Raw genomic sequence first — 21,277 nt, 5'->3', positions numbered from 1 at the left:
TCTCACGTCTTTCTATCAAAAGTTAAAATCCTATCAAAATTGGTTGGCTGGTTTCAGTATTAATGCACATACGTAAGTAATACAAATAGAAGTTTATTATGAACTTTAAAATAACATGAATTACTCATATTACTAGTATAATAATTGTATTAAATTTGTAATATTTGGTATCTATACAATTTAGTATTCAAAGTATCAAGACTAAAAGTAATATCTGGTATACAATTTAGTATTCAAAGTATCAAGACTAAAAATCCGCATGCGTTGAAGAAATCTAATTTTTGCCGAGTTTTTCTCTTATTGCAAACCCCAGGGGGCGCTGTTTTCCCGCCAATTTGTAGTGTTTGTGAAAATTTAACCTCAACTGTTGTCATGTTGGCAATTACGCCATGTTTTATTAATGACCAAATTTATCTTCATTAGAGAATTGTACGTTTTCATAATTACGTTTTTCTGTTTTTTAAGTATGGTATATTCCGCGCCAAACTGCTAGTCCGCTCTGAAGTTGCGAGCAGGTGTAATCATACAATTTGCTATGGCGACGCGATTCATTTCTATATTCAGAGCGGGCTAGCAGGTTTACGCGGACTATAATATCTTAATTGAGCGTTTAATTGCTATCTTGTTAAGTATTAAGAACGCTAACAATTATGCAATAAAATAAAATACCTGATACACAATAAAATGAACAAAAATTACTAATAAAAAGGACTAATTATTACGTTGCTATCCTTCTATTATTATGTAACAAAGGTAGGTTATTATGTAACAAAAAGGTGTTTAGTATAGAGTATTTAATAAAATTTATAAGTTTAATTTCCACCTATTACTCCTATGGTGACTCCTTACAGACTCCCTACAATATTTTTCATATTTTATCTAAGATATAAATAATATCTTTTGAATTAATTTACATCTACAGACATAGGGCTTATCAGACATGTACCGTGATAGACAAAATACTATTGTAATAAACAATGTGTATTAACTCATCTATATCTATTGTAACACAACCGCGCAGCCACATGCCTCTCAAAATATTGTTAAGAAATATGTCTGTTACAGTCCATGTCTGAAACGCTCTAAGTCTGACAAACGAACCCTCAAAAGTACAACTACTATAACAAACTCAAGCAGGTGTACGAAAAAACACTTTTTACGAGCCATAACAAACTTTTCTAATAATGTCTTGCAGAGTTAAGAGTGTCTTACCGCTAATTGCGAAATAAATTCCCAAGTTTCCCCAAAAAACGCTTCCTTCGGCTGAGTTATGACGCTCGTGGAAAAAATATACCCGTTGTCGCTGGTTAAGTCTATGGTCGGATGTTTTTGGAACGGGTTAAATGATTTTTTTTTTTGAGATTGTCAACTTTTATCGAAAACATAATGTTTTTGTTATTTTTTTCCTAATGCAAGTAAAATAATAAATAATTATTACTGTAACTAAAATTATTAAATTGGTGTAATTTTACAAAATTATGTAAATTATAAATTATAAAAAAATTAGGCCATCTTAATCATGTAAATTTGAAAAATAAACGTTCAGAAAATAACTGAAGATAAATTATTTCTACTCATAGATATTAGAATTATTCGGTTTATACCGTAATTTAAAAATTATTCATTTTAAATTTCTTAATTTAAAAATTATTCATTTTAAATTTATTAATTTAAAATTATTATTCTTGATAAGAATATTCCAAAAGTTATTGTAGAATACGATTATAACTATGTATAACAATATTTAAATTTGGCAGTCGTATATATTTCATTTGATTTATCAAAAATATAAAAAAAAATGTAACCCCGTAACAATTTTGGAGCAACACTTAAAAAATATCCAATTATGAGTATGACACAAAAAGGGGTAAAAGATATTGCGGGGTGGAAGAAAAATGAGAAAAATCAAGACGCTGTGAAGAGGGGAGATTAATTTTATTATAACTACTGTTTGCACTCGACTTTGCACGCCATTTTAAAGTAATTTTGCGGAAATTGAGTTTTTATTTTTGGATTTTAGTAGTTAAAGTGCGTGAAAAATTTTGAAGTGTATTAAAATGACTTAAGAATATTTTTTTTATAATATAGGAGTAGCAGACGAGCATACTACTGCCGCCCATGGACATCTGTAATAAACCCCAGATAGGATTAGATATTCCTACCTGAGGTCGGCCACTGATGCGCCGCTACCCTTGAGAACTACGAGTAATCTGGATCGCCTCGGATAAGTCTGTCTTCCTTACTACACCCTTCAAACCGGAACACAGAAGCGCCTATCACTGCTGTTATGTAGGTAGAAATAGATGTGGCGGTGGTGCCGCCGGAGTTGAACCACAAAGGTTTCTACCACCTTTAATTAATTCAATTCTTTAGCCCTATTTTAAACCACTAAGTATCCACAATCACTTATGATGAAACGAATCGCTTACGTTTCTTTGTTACAAAACAAACTTATAAAAACGATAATATAACCTAATTGTATTTTTAACTGACTTTGACTGTAACATCTTGTAACGGGGTAGAGGGTGGGGGGTGGTGATAATTATGAAAAGTGTCTGAGGGAGGAAAAATTGTTCGGAGCGCGGACGTTTAAAAAAATGGTTAATGACCGAACGGCTTTTACAGTTAATAGGTTCTGAAAGATCCTCAGTTACCGTCCTCTTAACTGGACTTTTTTGTATTAGCTAATTAAGCTATAGAATTTGATACTTGAGTACTTAGGGGTGAAGGAAACATTGTAAGGAAATGCTACACATTTGAAGTTAAAAATGTTAACAAAGGTGTGTGAAGGTTTACCAATTCGCACTTGTCCAGCTCAGTGACCTGTGGCCTAAACCCTTCAATGGTTTGACAAAGACGACAATAATTTTACAATTTTACAAATTTACAATTTTATAATTTTACAAATATTAATTAATTAATTTAATTAATTAATTATTAATTATAATTAATTATGATTTCATTAATTATTTTTTAAAATATTAATATTTTAATTTTATTTTTTAAATTTTACAATTTTACAATTATAAGAAATAAAAAAACGAAAGAAAGCAGATGATAAAATATCTTATATATAAAATTCTCGTGTCACAATGTTAGTTACCGTACTCCTCCGAAACGGCTTTACCGATTTTCACCAAATCTTATACGCAGATTCAATGGATCTGAGAATCACCTACTATCTATTTTTCATACCCCTAAGTGATAAGGGTTGTTCACCCCTAACTTTTTTTTATTTATATGGCAACACAACATTTGCCGGGTCAGCTAGTCTTTTTATAAGATTTCGCTTCTGCCGTTCATGGACAACTGTAATCCACTTCAAAGATGATTGGGGTCCTTTCTGTAGCTGATATGTACATTGTTTTTCATGAGGACTAAGTTACAACACCACATATCTTTCGTACTCTACACTTACACCTTACAAACTAGCGCTTAACACTGCTGTACTGTTACTAGATAGAAATAGGTGTGACAGAAGAGCCTCCAGAGTGGAACCACGAAGGTTACGTAAATATTTTGCTTGAGTTCGCTTAAAACATTATTCAATTGAACAAAGGTTTTTATGTAGAGCATCCAACATGCAGTATTGCAGGCACAGGTGCTTAAAAAATAAAATGCAGCGTCCGTCGGATGTAGAAAGTACACTCGGCTAAAATAAAAACTGCTTTTTGTACGTACTTGATCTTTTGGTGGTGGGACGGAATAAGGGTGGAATGGAGTGGCGTTTAAATTAAATCTTTTTAAAGATATGAAATGTATTAAAACTTAATTTAAATTATGTTTTAATGTACCTGTAATATGCGTCTAATTATGTTTTTATCAAGATAAGAAATTTAGTCAGTCTTGATAACGGTGTCGAATGTAAGAATATGTCATCAGTATTCTTAATGCCTATTTATTTCAGTTTCTATATTAATAATATTTTCAATTTTATATTTGTTTTAATTTTATATACGATAAAAAATATGCATAACGAGATTTATATTTAAAGTTTAAAACAAAAGTAATTTATTTTGTTATTTTTGATTTTGTTACTTAACTATAGTTAACTAATTTTACGTTACAATTACAAAGCGAATTATTTATTCTTAAATGATTATTAAAAAAATGTAGATGCAAGGCAACTCCACGCCACCGGAATCCGTAACAAAAGTTCTTTAAACGTTGCCAAAAAAATAATCAACATTTGCATGTCGATCCGCAATGAATTTATAGTTATTGCGGCGAGATTTATTGCAGCGAGGTATTCCGAAAAAATCTTTAGAAAATGACCGCGATCCGGATTTAAAATTTAAATTAAAATTGTTTTTCGGTTCGAAATTGAGACGATTTTGACGTTCGCTCGCAGACGTGTCCGTTTTTGTGTAACTTTTTTGTAGCCGAGTTTACAAGAAGTTTTTAAAGGATACTAAATCAAATCATGCCGGCGCCTTTATATATTGTTTTAAAATGTTTTAATGATGTATTAAGGGTGCTTAAGTGTTTATATTTAGGCTGTCTGGAGATGGGTTCTTTTCTTTTAACTCGGATCGATGTGAAAGAAGTTTTAATCATGATTTGTGCAATCGTTTTTATTAAATAGGGAATTAAGTAATTGCGTGATGGAATTTATATTATAACAATTTTGCGTTGTAGTTTTATTTAATTATGAAAATAATATTTTTATTGAAGCTAAAGTATACAATAGAATAATATCTTTAAGACCCATATAATTTTTAAAGATGTTTGGATTTGTTGTTTTTGCAACTAAACTTCAAGATATTGTAATGTTAAATATACTATGATACTATACTTTGTGACATACAGGATTGTACGGTCAGAAAATAGAAGCAAGTTTAGCGTGGTATGAAAGAGATGCGGCGTTCAGTGGCAACCAATCTGTGAGTAATCTCTGGTAGAACTCCAATCCTATCGGAGGATTACAGATGTCCACGGGCGGCAGCTACTATTTATCATGAGATGAATGGAACCAAATTTAAAATGTTTAAATTCGGACCTAAAATTAAAAACGCGAATTTGAATTATTTCTAAACCTACTACGAGTATTTATTAACGCATTCTTTTGTATTAATTTATATACAAAGACAAAAATAACTTCCAAATTCACAAAATAACCAACTAAATCTTTTATTATTACGAAAAAAAAATTGTTATCTTTTACCGACTACCAGTACACTGAGATTTCTTTCTTTTATCTTTTTCTTGCAACGTAACAAGCCAAAATGCAGATGCGTGTGTTTCCGGGATTACACGGCACCTTGATCGCAGATGGCTGTTTAAAAAAAAAAAAGAAAAAGAAAATGGCGGGAATCTCGATTAAATAAATTGTTAACACGCTCAGGGCGTTTTTACATTTTTTATCTAGATCTAGATCGCCTATGTTTCCGTAATGAATATGTAGATAGATCGTGCCTAGATATTTATGGGACCCTGCCTTGCTTCCCTAGATTCGATAAAATGTATGATAAGGCCTCTATTGTTACCTTAAATTTATTAACCACAGATTAATAAAATCATTTTAAGGTCGGTGTAAGTTTAAGCAAGATGTTGTTTTAAGTTTGTCATAATTAAGTTATATGTGTTTAATTTAATCAATGTCATAGTTAGAATATTACATTTATCTAAATAAATGTCGCTATATAATATTTTAATACATTACAGAAGATATACATACCATGTAATATGTTTAATAGTGTTTTAGATAGAAAGAAATAACTATGTTATCTCCTATTGATATCTTATTAGATAAGGTACAGAAGAGTTGGTACAAAAGATAAATCGGAGTCAAAAGTAACATTTGCTGTAATGTGTCTACAAGAAGTTAGAATGTATGTCTTTTTGCGTCCCTATTTTAGGCTAAAGTAAGAAAAAATAAGAGATTATCTATGATTTATAAAGAAGTTGTAATAATGTCTATGTCCATTTTCCTCGATGACTTCTTAATTTTCAGCTTTTAAAAAACCTGTTAATAAAATCCTTCTGCAGTTGAACTGTACGACCGTAACAAATTTGTAATCAATAAGCAGAATGACTTATAAATAAGTAGAATGCCTTATAAATAAGCTTAAAATTACGGTATTTGGTAAGTAACCAATACCCCGGTTGTTTGGATTGCGGTCGGCGGTTTCGTGTGAGCGAGAAATACGTAAATCATGAACGGGCGTTATAAATTTTTCATATAAGTATTATGGATAAATATATCGAAAAATCTGTGTGTAGTTCTTGGATAGAAGCTTTTTCTGTTATTTAGTCTATACGTGACGAATTTATTAGTAAGTAGGTACATTTTGTGTATACAAGGATTTTTTATAAAGGTTTTTTTGCATCAATCAAGTTTTTTATCTTTAACTGGGTTTTCAATCAGTGTTAAAGTTTTTTTAAGTAGAAAATATGTATGTGTTCTAAGGAAGCTGTAGAGCAATATTTATTGTCATTAATAGTTAAAAAATAATTCGATTAAGCTTTAAATTAACCATAATATATCTACTATAAATTGAATCTTATAGATACATCAAGAATAATCAAGATGTAGTGCTTTAAATTTCATTTCGATATATATGTATTAGTTTTTGCTATAAAATCGATATTATATAAATAATTAATATTAATATTTAATAGAATTTAATTTGAAATATCCATAACAATTTGATTAAAATTTAATTTTGACAATGTAATTTTCGATAAAGCTAAATCTTCGGTATCAAATAAATCCAGAATAATATCCAATTAGTAGCTTCCCATTAAACCATTAAAAACATTAGCAACTTATCCACGAAAAAGTCCAAAAACACACTTGTAAACTTGAGCGAACTTTACACAAAACCGCCGCCCGTCCCCTACCATTGGAAGAAACAATACGCATTGAAACAGGTGCCAACTCACTCGCTGTAGCGTCGTCCAACACTCTTCTAGCGTTCGCTCGCTGATGCTCTGCCCGGAACGCGCCTGCTGCTGTAAAAGAAAGTCGAGTTCAGATCGAGTTCGTGACTTATGAACCTATGGTAGTGGTTGACGATTTATAACAGAATACCTTATTTCATAATGTGTGGAAATTGTGATATAATATTTTAATAACTATATTTACATAAATATTATAATGATAAATACTAGTAAGAAATATTTACTATCCGTTTATAAATAGTATCTACTTAATTTATTGTAACTGTCTTTATAGTTCGCGTAAAACTGCTAATCAGCTCTGAATATAGAAATGAATCACGTCGCCATAGAAAATTGTATGGCTACATTTGGTCGCAACAACTTCAGAGCGGAGTAGCAGTTTGGCGCGGACTATAACTGTCTTTACCTACACTGATTTAGATAAAATTATTGAAATTAGCCTAGTGGTATGAAAATCAGCTTTTCCATTTGGTGTTCAAAGCTTTATTTTCTGAAGTTATGTGGTTATTGGAAATGGACATCACATTTAAGTACCTAATGGTGAATAAAAACAACGAGAGAACTACTCCTGAGAGCTCTTAAAAAGGTTAAAACGTTCCAATTACATTCTTAGATTTTAAAAACTCATGTAAGGACCTACATTACCAACATACCTACGTTAGATTGGCTTTAAGGTTAAGATGTTGAGAATCTACTATTTAGGGTAAGTTAGATATAGGTGATGTCTCTTAGCACTAATTACACCTATTGAGGGGTGGTTTCCAATCATGTTGACGTATAATATTCCGTGGTCAAGAAACTATAAAAAAATATTTCCGTAATCTAAATTATTGTAATCCATTAAAAATCTATCTATATCTATTGATTTTCATAATAAAAATAATATAAATATTTACCAATGCGAAAGGCAGCATTCCACTCCGGTCGCCGAGCGGCGCTTCCCCGCCGGGCGACTGTGCTGGTGGCTGTATAGAAAATTAAAACATTTTACAAAAATATCCGAAAATATAATTAATACATGCAGAAAATTATTTAAGGAAAATGAGACTAAAAGTAGTAGCATTCAAAAGCGAAATCTTCAAGAAAATAGAATTATTATTATTATTACTTTTTTTTAAATTACATTTTAATTTTACATTTCTGTTGTATAAGCCTGTTGTATTGTTGCAGTATTGTTGTTTACGATGTACTATAATTGGTTTTATTGTAATCTAATTGAATGTTTTTCAATTAATTGTTATGTTATTCCGTTTATAAATGTAACTGCTGTGTGCGATATGGTGTAATTGGTAAGATGTAATTTAATACAATTTTAGATTGTGTAAACAAAGAAAAAATTGGTAGTCTATTAAGGTTCAAGCAACATACAATTAACTATTAATTTATACAAACAATTAAATTAAAGTGTCAATTTGTATTAACTAATTACGATTAATTGCCGCATACATTTGGATTTAACCGTAAGATAAAAAATATAATTATTTAAATTAGACTTGGATAGGACAATAGCAGAAAGATATAGGCAAAAAACTAAACGTACCCACTTATATTAAGGGCAGAAAGATACTGCATAAATTGAGATTCTACATGTATTTTAATAAATCGAAATGTTTTTATAAAATTTCACTAATACCTATACGTTTACTTTTTAGTTACGTTAGTATTTATAAGGGTCCTAAATATGTAATTTATCAAACAAATTTAATTTAAACGTGTAAATATTTCTGTCTCCAATTGAAACACAAAGTGTTTGTAAAAGTGTCTTGAAATGTAAATTGAATAATGTAAGATACATTACAAAATTTTAAAAAATAACCAACTTAATCCAACCGCTTTAATTTTTTCTGTGTAAAAATAAAATAACAAACAATAAATGAACCGCAAAGAACTATACATAAATACACGATCGAGCATACATAACTAAATGACCCACATAAGCGATGCTACGAGTATGTTATTAATATTATAGACATAAGCGCAAATAGACCTAGAAAAATATCTAATATCATTAAAAGGTTTCTACGCGACCGAGGATTGAACCCAGATCGTCGAGTCAAACTTGTAATAATCATGTAAGTAGTCATTGTAACAAATATAACAGAATGTAATATTATCTATACTAATAATTGTAATGAATAGGCTCAAAAAGTACTGGACCGATTTTAAAAATTCTTTCACCATTCGAAAGCCACATTATCCACGAGTAACATAATCTATATTTTATATGTAATATATTTGATCAATAGATTTCGAGGCGGTACAAAGTTTGCCGTGTCAGCTAGTCGTGAATAAATCGGTCTACGTATGAGACGACCATCTTAGTATCTACTCAGTGGCAACGCATCTGCGATCAGCTTCAGGTAGAATCCCTGGTCTGTATAGAGTTGGTTACATAAGTCTACCGGCGGTAGTTACCACTGATCATCAAATGGACTACATGCTCGTTTGCAATATAAATTTAATAAAAAAACATCATATGATTATATTCCGATTTTCAGGAGAATTTATTATTATACAGCGTCTAACAAAAATTTAAACAGCATAAAGTCCGCGTAAAACTACTAGTCCGCTCTGAATATAGTAATGAATCGCATCGCCATTGTATGAAAAATGAAAATTGTATGACTAAACCTGCTCGCAACAACTTCAGAGCCGACTAGCAATTTGGCGCGGACTATACAAACATCATACCCACATCAAATGTTTTTGTATTACTTTTATAAATCATGCATAGCAAAGCAAGCGAAAACAACAAAAAACAATAAATAAAATCCTAAAAATAAAATTACAACTACAAATAAATAAAAACAATAAAAAAAAACTCACAAAATAAAATAAAAAAACAAGCGCAATCCACACGCACTCGAGCATAAAGAGAAAAATTATTTACATCGACATTAGTGAGTGATGACAGTAAATTTACCAGCGCAAACGGCACCAGCGAGCGCTCGCTCATCGTGGAGTCCGCTGACGGCGACTGCTGTTGCTGGTGGGAGAAACGGCACGATAAATAAATTTATTCATTCATAAAAGTAAATAAAAAAAGATAATTTACGTGATGATAATTAAATAAAAAACTATAATATAAGTGATCGGCTTTTAAGTACGGTAAATCGGTTTACGCACGCAACTTAAATCTTTTACGTTGTATTTGTATTTTGTGCGCATTAGAATTATAGATTATAACTTTGTGCGCTTTAAAAATTTATTATTATGTACGGTGAAGGAAAATATTGTGATTAAACCTAAGTTCCAAAGCTAATGCATTTCTTTACTGACTTTTTGCTTTTTCCTTTCGAACTAATATAAGTTTGAACGCTTCATATTTGTATATCTACATTGATAGTTTTGATAAGCAGCGATAACCTAACAATAACCCTCGGCCTCTTAATAAATCCAAATTTAAATCCTCGAATTTTTCAAATATTATGTGCGTGTTAGAAATTATTCATAACATGTTATAATGGTGAAGGATATTGTCTCTAGAAAACGTATATTCCTGAGAGTTCTTTAAAAAGTTCTCAAAGGCGTGTGAAGTCTACCAATTCGCACGCGGCAAGCGCAGTAGACTATAGTCTAAACCCTTCTCACTCTGAGACAGTAGTGGCCCAGCAGTGGGACAATAGTTGACAAAGATTCGTTAATAAGGTAACTGAACATAAGGGACGGCATATTGTCATAATTATGTGCGTATTAGAAATTACTGATACTTGTAAAAGTACGGTAAAAGGAAATATTGAGAGAATACCTAAAGCCCAAATACAATAACTCTATTGTATTAATAAACTATTAGAAATAAATCCTCTAAAATATATGTGAAACTTCAGTCAATCCAAGATGCTCTCAGTATGAAGCGAGAGGAAAGATTATGTATGAAAATTTCGACGATGTTCGCTTTGTAGCCTTTAGCCTACTATTTAATACCTACCCTATATATTTTATCGCTTTTCTTAAGAGTAACAGTTCTCTAAATATTATCTTATTCTTTTGTAATAATATAGTAAATTAAGTTCTGGTTTCACTTTAAATATGTTATAACTATAAGGTACACAGAAAAGATACAAAGCGTTCTAACTTATTCTTTAGAAGCAAAAGGTATTTAATTTTTACTTCAATCTTCGAAACAATCTATTTCTAGTCGCTTACAGAGTTTTATGTGGCAGACATATAGAATATTAGAATATTAGCTTAATTAGAAATATTTAATTATTTTTGTCAAAATAAACACTAAATTTATACCTAATACAATGTGTACGATACCTACACAGAAAGAAAATATAAAGAGCTATCTATTTGCTAAAAGAAATAAAGTTTATTTTCTTATACCATACGAATAAAGGCATACATATATCTTTTAATTATAACGAATCATAAATTTATCTTTTAGTATCTTTTAATCATAATATGATTGTGCAATTTAATTTCAAATGGAATTCTTTAAGATTTAACTGCAGCGGCATCGCTCAAACATATTTCTCTTTTATAATAGTACCTAGTAGTAGTAGTAGTAGTAGTATAAGTATTATTTTAGCACTGATGTATTATATGTATATAATTTAGAGTCATAAAGAAAACTTAGGTACTTCTTATAAGTTTTAAAATGAATGAAATAAGTGCTAAAAAATGACAAATAATGTAAATAACTAGGATAACACCTAGATACTAGAATTTTGAATAATTACAGCTTTTTTATAAAAGAACTGAACTAACAAAGAGCATTGCATTTTATAGTAAGTGGACACAGTACCCACGGACATCGGTAGGTAATCAATTCCACATAAGACAACATTCTTACCTAAGTTTTGTAATAGATGCGTTGCTTCCCCTTAAGCATAATTTAGAAAACTTCGTATAATTATATCAGCTTATACCATTTATTTATTTTATTGATCTAATTAGGACGGCCGAGGCCACTTACACTAACTAGAATGATTTAGATTAGTAAAGATACTTCGCCGCCTTGCAATTGAATGAAGCCACAAACGGCTTATTTTAGTAAGTTCTTTTTTGAATTCTTGACAAATAAAAACATTTTAGAGAAAATTTACGAATAAATAACTAATACTGCGTAATTTACGTAATAAATAAATAATTATTTCAAATATTTTAGGGACATTTTAGCACGGAGACGAGGCAAAACTTTTTTAAGCAACTATTTCAATTCTAAAAAACTGGGTACATTTTCTTGTTAGGAGTGAGTAATCTTTACTAATCTATGGCTTATACATTAACATCTCTTTCAAACATTTTATGGTTAAATACAGTAATATAACGGTACCAGCGCTTCGAAATCAATGTAAGTTGTTAAGAACAGTGCCGCTGTAGGCTTTACCACCACGAATGGTTTTACCACATTGATATCTATAGGTTTGTCTAAGTATGTTTTAAATGACCTGTAATCTTTTTTCATTTCTCCATTAATACATGAATGGATCGTAGCAACCATTCATAAAGAAGCGTATGATAACGCGATCCTCAATTAGAACAACATGTCAATATTTCATCTTTCTTACCGAATTAAAATTCTTACTTCCGCCTTTATGTAAAAAGTAAAAATAAAGTTTACTCATATTTTATCTGTTTTCTAACAAATTATGTCATATTGGTTTTAAATTGAATCATTTACAAAAAATACATTTATTTCGAGTTATAAAAAATACTAACTTTATTTAACTTAATTTTAACAAGTAATTGCATTGCAGAAATATATAGAGTCGTCCTAATGATATTTTGTAAAATATATTATAACCGATAAAGATATTTGACTTCAATACTGTGAAGATACCTATATGTCTTATTGTTTTAATTAATAGTTTAGTGACATAATATTTTAAACGTCTTACAAATAAAGTAATAAGCTCTGATGCTGCCGAAATATTAACATTAACTTTTAAGAAAAAATGAACCGTAAAATAGGCGTACACTATTTTGATAGCAACTCTCGACTCAACAACTAGCAATAGAAAATATTAATAAATCAAATTTTAATTAACCGTCCACCAAAAAAAGTAACCACAATAGCTACAAGCACTTTTGAACCGTTAAATCTTGTATTTTAGAAAAAAATCACATGAATGCGAAATAGGATCGTATCGAAAACCGGTTCCAATTCAAACAGAGTTTAAAACAAAAAAAATGAAATGAGAACAGATTCGTTGCAACAAATAACTGTCAACACCCCTTCCGTGAAACAAAGCGCGGTAAAAAATTAAAAAAATAAAATCACAATGAACCCTAATCCGGCTGCCGTGGGAATAGACAAATGTCGGCCGAAGGTGAACGAATTCGAAACTAATTTAAAAGGCAATATTATTTCGTCTTTTAAATTCCAATTTTAAACATGCACTGCGGCTTTTTTACTTATAAACTTTGATAATTTAAAAACGAAACGCAAAACAAACATTCTTAATACAAAAATAATTGTTGTCTATGATATTAGTTTTTGGTGGCATCTGTTGGAATTGACATTTGTTGTCGACAACATGATAAGCAAATACCGAAATAATAGAATTATCAGCGATTACTGTAATTTACATTTCTTTGTTAAACCGGATACGACATAAGGACGAAAACGATTTAATAATAAGTTTGACGCGAGGCATTAACCCTTTAAAGCATTACAATATGTTGCCTTGCGTCTTGTCTTTTTTTAAGGAAGTAGGGATCATTCGAATTTGGAACGGGTTTCGAGACCCGCGGAGGTCAGTCCATCAGCATGTCTTGGCAAAGTTAGACGTTGTAGCGTGATTTTATTTATAAAACGGATTATTTATATCAGTTATTTTAAGAAAACATGCTGCTTCGATTTAATTAAATTACACGGTTCAAAAGTGCGTGTCGTTTAAAAAAAGCACAATATTTTAAATTGAAAGGTAACTAATAAATTCTAAAAGTAATTGTATCTATTATTAAAAGTGTGTATCTTTTACACAAAAGATAAAAACGCAAGTCCGAGTCGTTATTAAAAGCCGGCGGGAAAGAATCATCTAAGATTGTCAAAAGAAAACAAAAGTGTTTAATATATCGGGATTTCTTCGTAAATTGTAAAAGTAAACCTACTCGTAATGTTTTATTGCTATTTGTCTTTTATATTGATAAATTGAAAGTTAGTTTTTATTAGAAACTGAGCACCACATAAAACGTCTTACAAGTTCTAAAAACTTACACCTAACATTCTTAACAGAAACTTTTATGGCGTAAAAGAACAAAACGACTCACCTGTATTTCATTGACCAGCTTCTCAGCAGCGATCTTGTGGTCTGGAGTTGCTGGTGGTTGCGGAGTGGGTGGCGCCGGGCCAGGCTGGTTGTGGCTCTCCACTGGCTCCTGGACCGGGGAGCCAGGGCGGCTTCTGTTCCAGAAGTTCTGCATCTTGAACTGCCGCTGCGCCTCCGCTTGCAAGGCCGGGATGTGGAGGGACAGGGGGGCGGCGCTCAGGTCCAGCGCGCTGCCCCCCGCCGAGGCCTCGTTGCTCTCGGCGGCGGTCATCTTGAAGGAGTTCTGCAGCCAGCTGGCCACGAAGCTGTCCTCCTCCTTCGGCGGCTCCAGGAGTCGAGGGAACGGCGGCGCGGCGCCCGGTTCGAAAGCGCCCTCGCCGCCGACCGCCTCTCCCTCCTCAGCTATTTTCGGTACTTTCGCCTCCCTCGGTGACTCCTCTACTTCCGCCTTCCGATACTCATGGAGGTCCCTGTACCTCTCCTGGAGCGCTAGGGATATGTTCTCATTGAAGTATTTCAACATTAATTCCAGTTTGGGGCGAATCGTCACGACGAATGCATGCGACGGCGCGCGGCCCTATCGCACCGGCTCCGATCTGCGAACAAGAAGTCGTTCAGTCTTCGCGCGGCCTTCCGAGTTATCTTTAACTCGGCGGTTTATCGCACGGGAATTCGGTTTATTTACGCGAGGGGAGACCGGAGGGAAAGCGGAAGCGGACCTCCTTGAGGCGCGGGCGGGCGACGACTAACTTCTTGGTGGAAAACTTGAGCGTCGCGACGCTTTCTTGCGGGGTGGGGCGGACGCGCGCGCCAGCCGAAGACGCCGCTCCAACTAGCAAGACGCGGCGCCGCCCCCGCCGCCTTAGACGCCGCGAAGAACATCCCCACCGAGGCCGGGCGCACGCGCCCCGCGTTTTTTCCGCGGAAAAATGCGTCCGGTCAAGGAAAAGACGGTCCGGCTGCGGCCGAGCGCCGCGCGAGCCGGCCGCCCCCGCGCCGCACGGAGGACCTTTCCCAAAACCGGACCTCGGCCGCTCGGACCACCGCCGAAATAAGAACTATTAAAAAGGGCGCGCTTTCGCCCCTCTCGCTCGCCCGACCCCGTCCGGCTCCCACCCCTATGCGTTAGAACGGGACGGGTATCGCTGCCGATTTTTTTCTAAGCCGCTATTAGTGAGGGAGGAAATAGAAAAGAATGGGCTTCTTTCTGATTTTTTCTTAATGCACCGTCTCGCTCGCTCGCAGGGTGTTTGTATGGTGTTGTCTCGCGCGGGATTTTTAAAAGTATTTCTTTCTGTAACGCCTCCTTTACTATTGAATTTTTTTTCCGCTCAGGCGGGGCTTACCTTATGGGGTTCTAGCCAACGGCCTTCGAATGACCGATTTTTTCCTCATTTACCTAAACTTTGGGAATATGTTAAATGTACGTATTCCTACTTTCGGACAAAAGTTTTTTTTACTAGGATTTTGAACGGATTTTTTGATAATGCCTACTTAATGGCTTCAAATAACTTTCTTAACTTAAAATGTATAGAATAAGAAACTTTTCTTACGATTTTCTTAATAACACATCTTAAGATTTTGTTTAAGAATAATCTAATATGTCCCCCACCTCCAAGGGTTCTCGGAAAACGCTTTTGCTACCCCACGACAGATGGCGTAGCACGCTACGAAATATAACTCGTGAACTTTAATTAGACTCTACATCAAAATATAAGGCTTCAGATTTATATTACATCATGTATTAAGTATACAGTAATGGGAAAACTATTTTTAAGTACCTACTACTGAATGAAGTGTAATTTTTAACTTGTATAAGAATATTACACATTTGATTAAGACATCAACCCTTAAACCCTAAAAACTTGTATTCAAACCCCGCAATAACTTGATCTATAAATAATATCTGGTAATTCTGTATTATTTGTGTAAATATGTAACAACGTTTCAAAAATATTATAAAAAATAAATATGTATTTAAATATGATCGTAATTTTAGTTAAATTTGAGGACTAAATTAGAACATGACAATTTGTAGAGCCTGATTAGAAAAAAAAACATTTACGTAAGACTACTTTGGTACTCACTTTAGTATTGAAATATGTATATTTAAAGAATTTATGAGTATTATTATATTGTTTGAATATTAACCATCTTAGGGGATGAATTTTGAAAAATCTTTTGTACTGTTCTTCATTATAAAATGAAGTATTTGTAAAATTTCAAGTTCCTTTTAAAAGTGACTTTAAAAAGCCAGTATCTATTTATTTTATTACAAATTATAAAAAAAATATTTATAGAAAAGCTCACAAGAGAGAAAAAACTTGGACAAAGTGTTTTTAGACTGTTTGTAAGATTTGCAAATTTACAAAAATATTGCAATATAAAGATATTACAAGACTGTCTACATATTCTTTTAAATTAAAAAGCACATCTTGATATAAATTAACAAATATGTAGATACAAAATACCTAATTTGTTAAAAGGAACAAATTATGACGATGATAGATACCCAAACTCTACATCCAATATCTTAACTGGGAACTCTACAATACAATAATCCAAGTAATTTACACACAAAAAACATACAAAAAACAATGATCATTATTCATAACGTACACATGTATTCATGGCGTGTGATCATAAATATCCATACAAAGCCATACACACCATACACAGTATAGGCGTGGTTTTTTGTCACGGTGTTTGCACTTCACGGGCGTTTGGACGGCAGAGGGCGCTGTCCAGTACCGCTTGGTAGAGTGGAAAATGTAGAAAAATGTATGGAGGTAATGGATGGAAAGCACGTTGTGAAGCCATGGTTTATGTGGAAAAACATTTTTATGTACCTACTACCTTAGATTTTTTGTAATACTTATACGATATGACTATTTCTATTTGAGTAGTCTCTATTTGATATTTTTACTAAATTATATCATTTGCATCTACTACCTGTAAGTTGATTTTGAAATGGGGTAATGATGTGAAAATAAATTCAAATATTATTATTATTATGAATTTTGAACTTGAAACCAACTTATTTTTAGCAATTTTAAAATAAACTTCAAAGGAAGGTAATGTTACTAACATTAAGTGAAAATACTCGTATAGACTGATTTTTTTATCCATCATTCCTATATTTTTTTAAAATAATTATGATAATGAAATGATATGATATGATACTTATGATAATAAAATAAAATAAGTCACATGACATTTAAATGTTTTTTTTCTTAAGTTTAAGCAAAAATACGAATGCCCTTAACACAAGCCCTGCGGCCCTTACCTAACATAACTTGTTAGACATATTTTTTATCATGAAATTTATTCAATGGTTTGTGTCAAAACCTGTTATGGTTCATATCAAGATAAAAGTGGTTCGTATCTGAGATTGCGTACGCTTAGAAATGAAGAGAAAAATACATTTCTTTACGTCTCCTATTTAATATTGTTACTTAACTTTTGTATTCAAAAAAATTGCTTTATTATTAATTGGGAGGGAACCCATACGAAAACAAGATATTTATATAGAAGAGTTTTCACAATAATTTCTAATAACTATTAAACGAGATGACTTTAATACGGCTATGCATAATACTAAAAAAATGTTACTTTTCCAACAAAAAAAAAATCGCTTACCAGTCGTTTATTTTTCATTCCTTTTATTATTTTATGTTAAGAACCATAATTATGTCTACGTAAGGTTTGAGTCTAAGTTTCAACTGGGGTTGAAATCGAAATCAAGGGATGTAAAGTAGGGTTGTTATTTGAACTGGACTTTGATATGAACCCTTCAACATTGTAGGTTTTAAATTATAAAGAACAGTTGTTTTTTGAACAGGAATATCTGTATTTTTAATTATATTTTTAAGTGAATTAAAAAGAAGTTACATTAATTATTGAGCTTGTATTTTTGGAGACCATTCTTAAGATTTAAAAGATATTGTTGCATAGAAAATCAAGATTGAAACCATAGATATACAGCATAGAGAAAAAAATCTAAGTCTATGCTAGAAACAGATCTTGTATGCGTTTTATGGCTAAAAGACTAAGTTGGAATGCCTAATAACAGCCTGTTTTACACGCCGCTCGTTTTTTATAAGATTGGAGTGCAAAGGTTGCAGTCCACCTGACAGTAAGTGATCTCTACCGTCCATGAATATCCAACCATGTAACCAACTCAATATAAAATAGGTTCTGTTAAAGCCGATCACAGATGCTACTCCTGAGGGCCAGTCACCTCATGCCTATATAAGCTAGTCACTTCACGTTAGAAATGGGTGTGGCGGTGATACACTCAAACCATATTTTGAATATTTTGAAGGTGGTAGAACCCTTTGTTGTTCGACTCCGGCGGCACCACCGCCACACCTATTTCTACCTAATAACAGCAGTGTTAGGCGCTGCTGTGTTCTGGTTTGAAGGGTGTGGTAAGGGAGACAGACTTTTCCGAGGCGTTCCAGCTTAGTCCTCAGGGGTAGCGGCGCATCTGTGGCCGACCCCAGGTATGAATATCTATAATCCTATCTGGGGTTGATTACAGATGTCCATGGGCGGCAGTAGCCACTTACCATCAGGTGGACTGCATGCTCGTCTGCTACTCTCATATTATAAAAAAAAAATGTTTCTACCTATGAGACGACCACCTTATTCCTCAGAATTGGTAACTCCTCAGAATTTGTGATTAATTTCAGGTAGGCAGATCAGATGTCTAAGGGCGGCAGTGACCACATACTATCAGGTGGACTACATGCGGAAACGAGCATGTAGTAACTTCGTTCTAATAAAAAAACATTTGGAATCCACGTGATAATGGAGCGGTTACGTTTGATACGCAGTGGGTTCCAAGTACAATCCTCGGTCAGACAAATATCTAAATAATTACTGTTCTGGGTCTGGGTGTTTGTGTACTCATCTTTCTATGTGTTCATGGTATCTACCCATGACCCAGGGAAATTCCTAATGTAGCTAAGATATAGGAAGCTAACAATAAACTGTGAGTGTAGAAAACAAAACGTAGCGTATCTTACGAAAGAGATATAAAAAGATAACAAATATAACCCTACAATTCTTTTAAAAATAAATGCAAGGCAAAGATGCATGAAGATACAATGTGAAATGATATCCGGAACGAACAATAAGTTCGGCGCCTGACCGATTGACCCTACGTTTTGACCCTCCACAATGACCGCAAGATCTTGAATTATGTCATTGGACGAATATTCGTCGAAAAATATTCACAAAATTGTTTTTTTTTTATGGAATTATATGCGGCTATTGTTATAGAATACAATTAGAGACGGTTGTTGTGTTGACAAAAATAATTTACAGATTTTTTATCCATAGTATTTCTTTAAAATTATAAGTAGCAAATTGTTATTAATTATAATTGATTATAAATTGTTCTGATAAAATCAAAACAATTTTTAAGAAAGTACAAAGTATTTTTTTATATGATGTACATTTTTATCTATTAAGGAAGTAAGATATGAACTAGTGTTATTGCATGTAGGTACTTACTTACATCTTTAATTTATCATCTAAAATTAAAATTAAAATATCATAATCTATATTATACAGCCAAATTATAAAACAATCTAAAAAAATATCTCAAAACATATTGAAGAAAAATAATACTATTTTCAAAAGCTCGTTACATAACAACAATCTTTAAAAATATTTTTTAACAAAAGTATATTTAAATCTCACATTCAATCCCTTAATAATTAAGTATATTTTATTATTTATGCAATTTAAATAAATTATATTTAAATTTAAATAAAGTCTGTCAACATTGTAGAACAAGCCGACAGCTGGTCAGTGGTGCATTGTTACTGCTTTTATTGACTTATGTAATTTCCGCTGCCGTACACCGGCCATAAATAATTTCTTCTTTTTAACTTTTAATATTTAAAGTTTGATAATAATGTAATATAAATATTTCTCTAAAATTTGAAGAAGACTACATTCTATTTTATAGTTTGATATAAATTTAATTATACATTATAACACAATAATTATTACAATAAATTAATTATTTAAGTTAATAATAATAAATGATAGCTTATAAAACATTTCTAAATTAAATAATAAAAAATTATTTTCAAACAAAATTTACGATTAAATTTTGAAGAAGGACAGACAATAGCATTATTATTTGAATAATATCTGATTTAGGTAAATACAATTTTAAATATTTAAAATTACTCAATTTTAGTAAAAATTGCCCAGCAGTTTGACTCGTTGCAAACAAATGCTAACATAATTCCAACCCTTGGCAACAGTAACATTAACCCTGCATCTTAACCCTTAAAACGATCAAGAGACATCAAAATTCTCACGTACAAGACAATAGTAAGGAATACTCAAATAATAACTCTTATCTCCCATCTTTAGCCTAAAAACCGGTCACAACACAATGATAAAACAAAAAACTAAACCCTTGCTCTATTTGCATACGAAAGGGTGTTTGGGATTGATAAGATCCCTTAAGTGTAGAGTTACTCAAGAATCTATTGTTCTGTTTCAATTGCATTTTTAGTTTTCTCACCAAAAAAAATGAGAATTATTTTAATTGTTCCATATCTGGATTACAATTGTCAACATTCAAAAAAATTTTGGGGAAATGACTAACCTGTTTTATAATATACAAGTTACAAACGAACATGCAGTACATCTGATGGTAAGTGACTACTGCCGCCTATGGACATCTGTAATAAACCTCAGATAAGAATCCTTCCTGTCCCACTACTGGGACCCGTGCCGGGAATAAGAGGGGTTTAGGCAAAAGTCCACCACTCTACCGAAGTACCAATTGATAAGCCACAAACTTTTGAAACTTTTCATAGGAAGTCTTCAGCGCCTATGTTTCTTCAAGATATTTTAGGAGATAGTTAGATTCCAATCCGCATATACTTTAGAAAAATAAGGGAACTGCCTGGAATTTGAACCTGGGACCACTGATTGAGAAGCCTTCTTACAACACTAGACTATCGTTGCTACACATAAGGGTTGTCATGAAAATTCTATTGAAGGGTAAAGTAATTGGTCGAGTCATTAATAATATTGATTACGAATGCCCAATAAAATATTCACGGGTTAATTATTATTTGATGGAAGTAGTGAATCGATATCCCCTTTTAAAAATACGACTAGAA

The 21,277-nt window shown here is 32.4% G+C and overlaps 1 protein-coding gene across 2 annotated transcripts in view; it reads right to left on the bottom strand.

The window, feature by feature from the left end:
- LOC140754664 (uncharacterized) overlaps positions 1-21,277 on the bottom strand; it is a 140,996-nt gene that overhangs the window by 74,585 nt on the left and 45,134 nt on the right. For both annotated transcript variants that reach the window (XM_073089688.1, XM_073089689.1), the window contains exons 2-5: positions 14,122-14,716; positions 9,827-9,889; positions 7,800-7,868; positions 6,886-6,954 (exon numbers count right to left, since the gene is read on the bottom strand). In XM_073089688.1, coding sequence (XP_072945789.1) covers positions 6,886-6,954; positions 7,800-7,868; positions 9,827-9,889; positions 14,122-14,643 — 723 coding nt within the window. In that variant the 5' untranslated portion in view covers positions 14,644-14,716. The remainder of the gene's footprint in view (positions 1-6,885; positions 6,955-7,799; positions 7,869-9,826; positions 9,890-14,121; positions 14,717-21,277) is intronic.

This window comes from Epargyreus clarus, unplaced genomic scaffold, assembly GCF_041222505.1.
Source record: "Epargyreus clarus isolate Ecla_fem2 unplaced genomic scaffold, WU_Ecla_fem_2.2 ptg000031l, whole genome shotgun sequence".
NCBI lineage: Eukaryota > Metazoa > Arthropoda > Insecta > Lepidoptera > Hesperiidae > Epargyreus > Epargyreus clarus.
The sequence above is the reverse complement of the archived record's forward strand: the minus strand, read 5'-3'. Positions and strand labels throughout refer to the sequence as shown.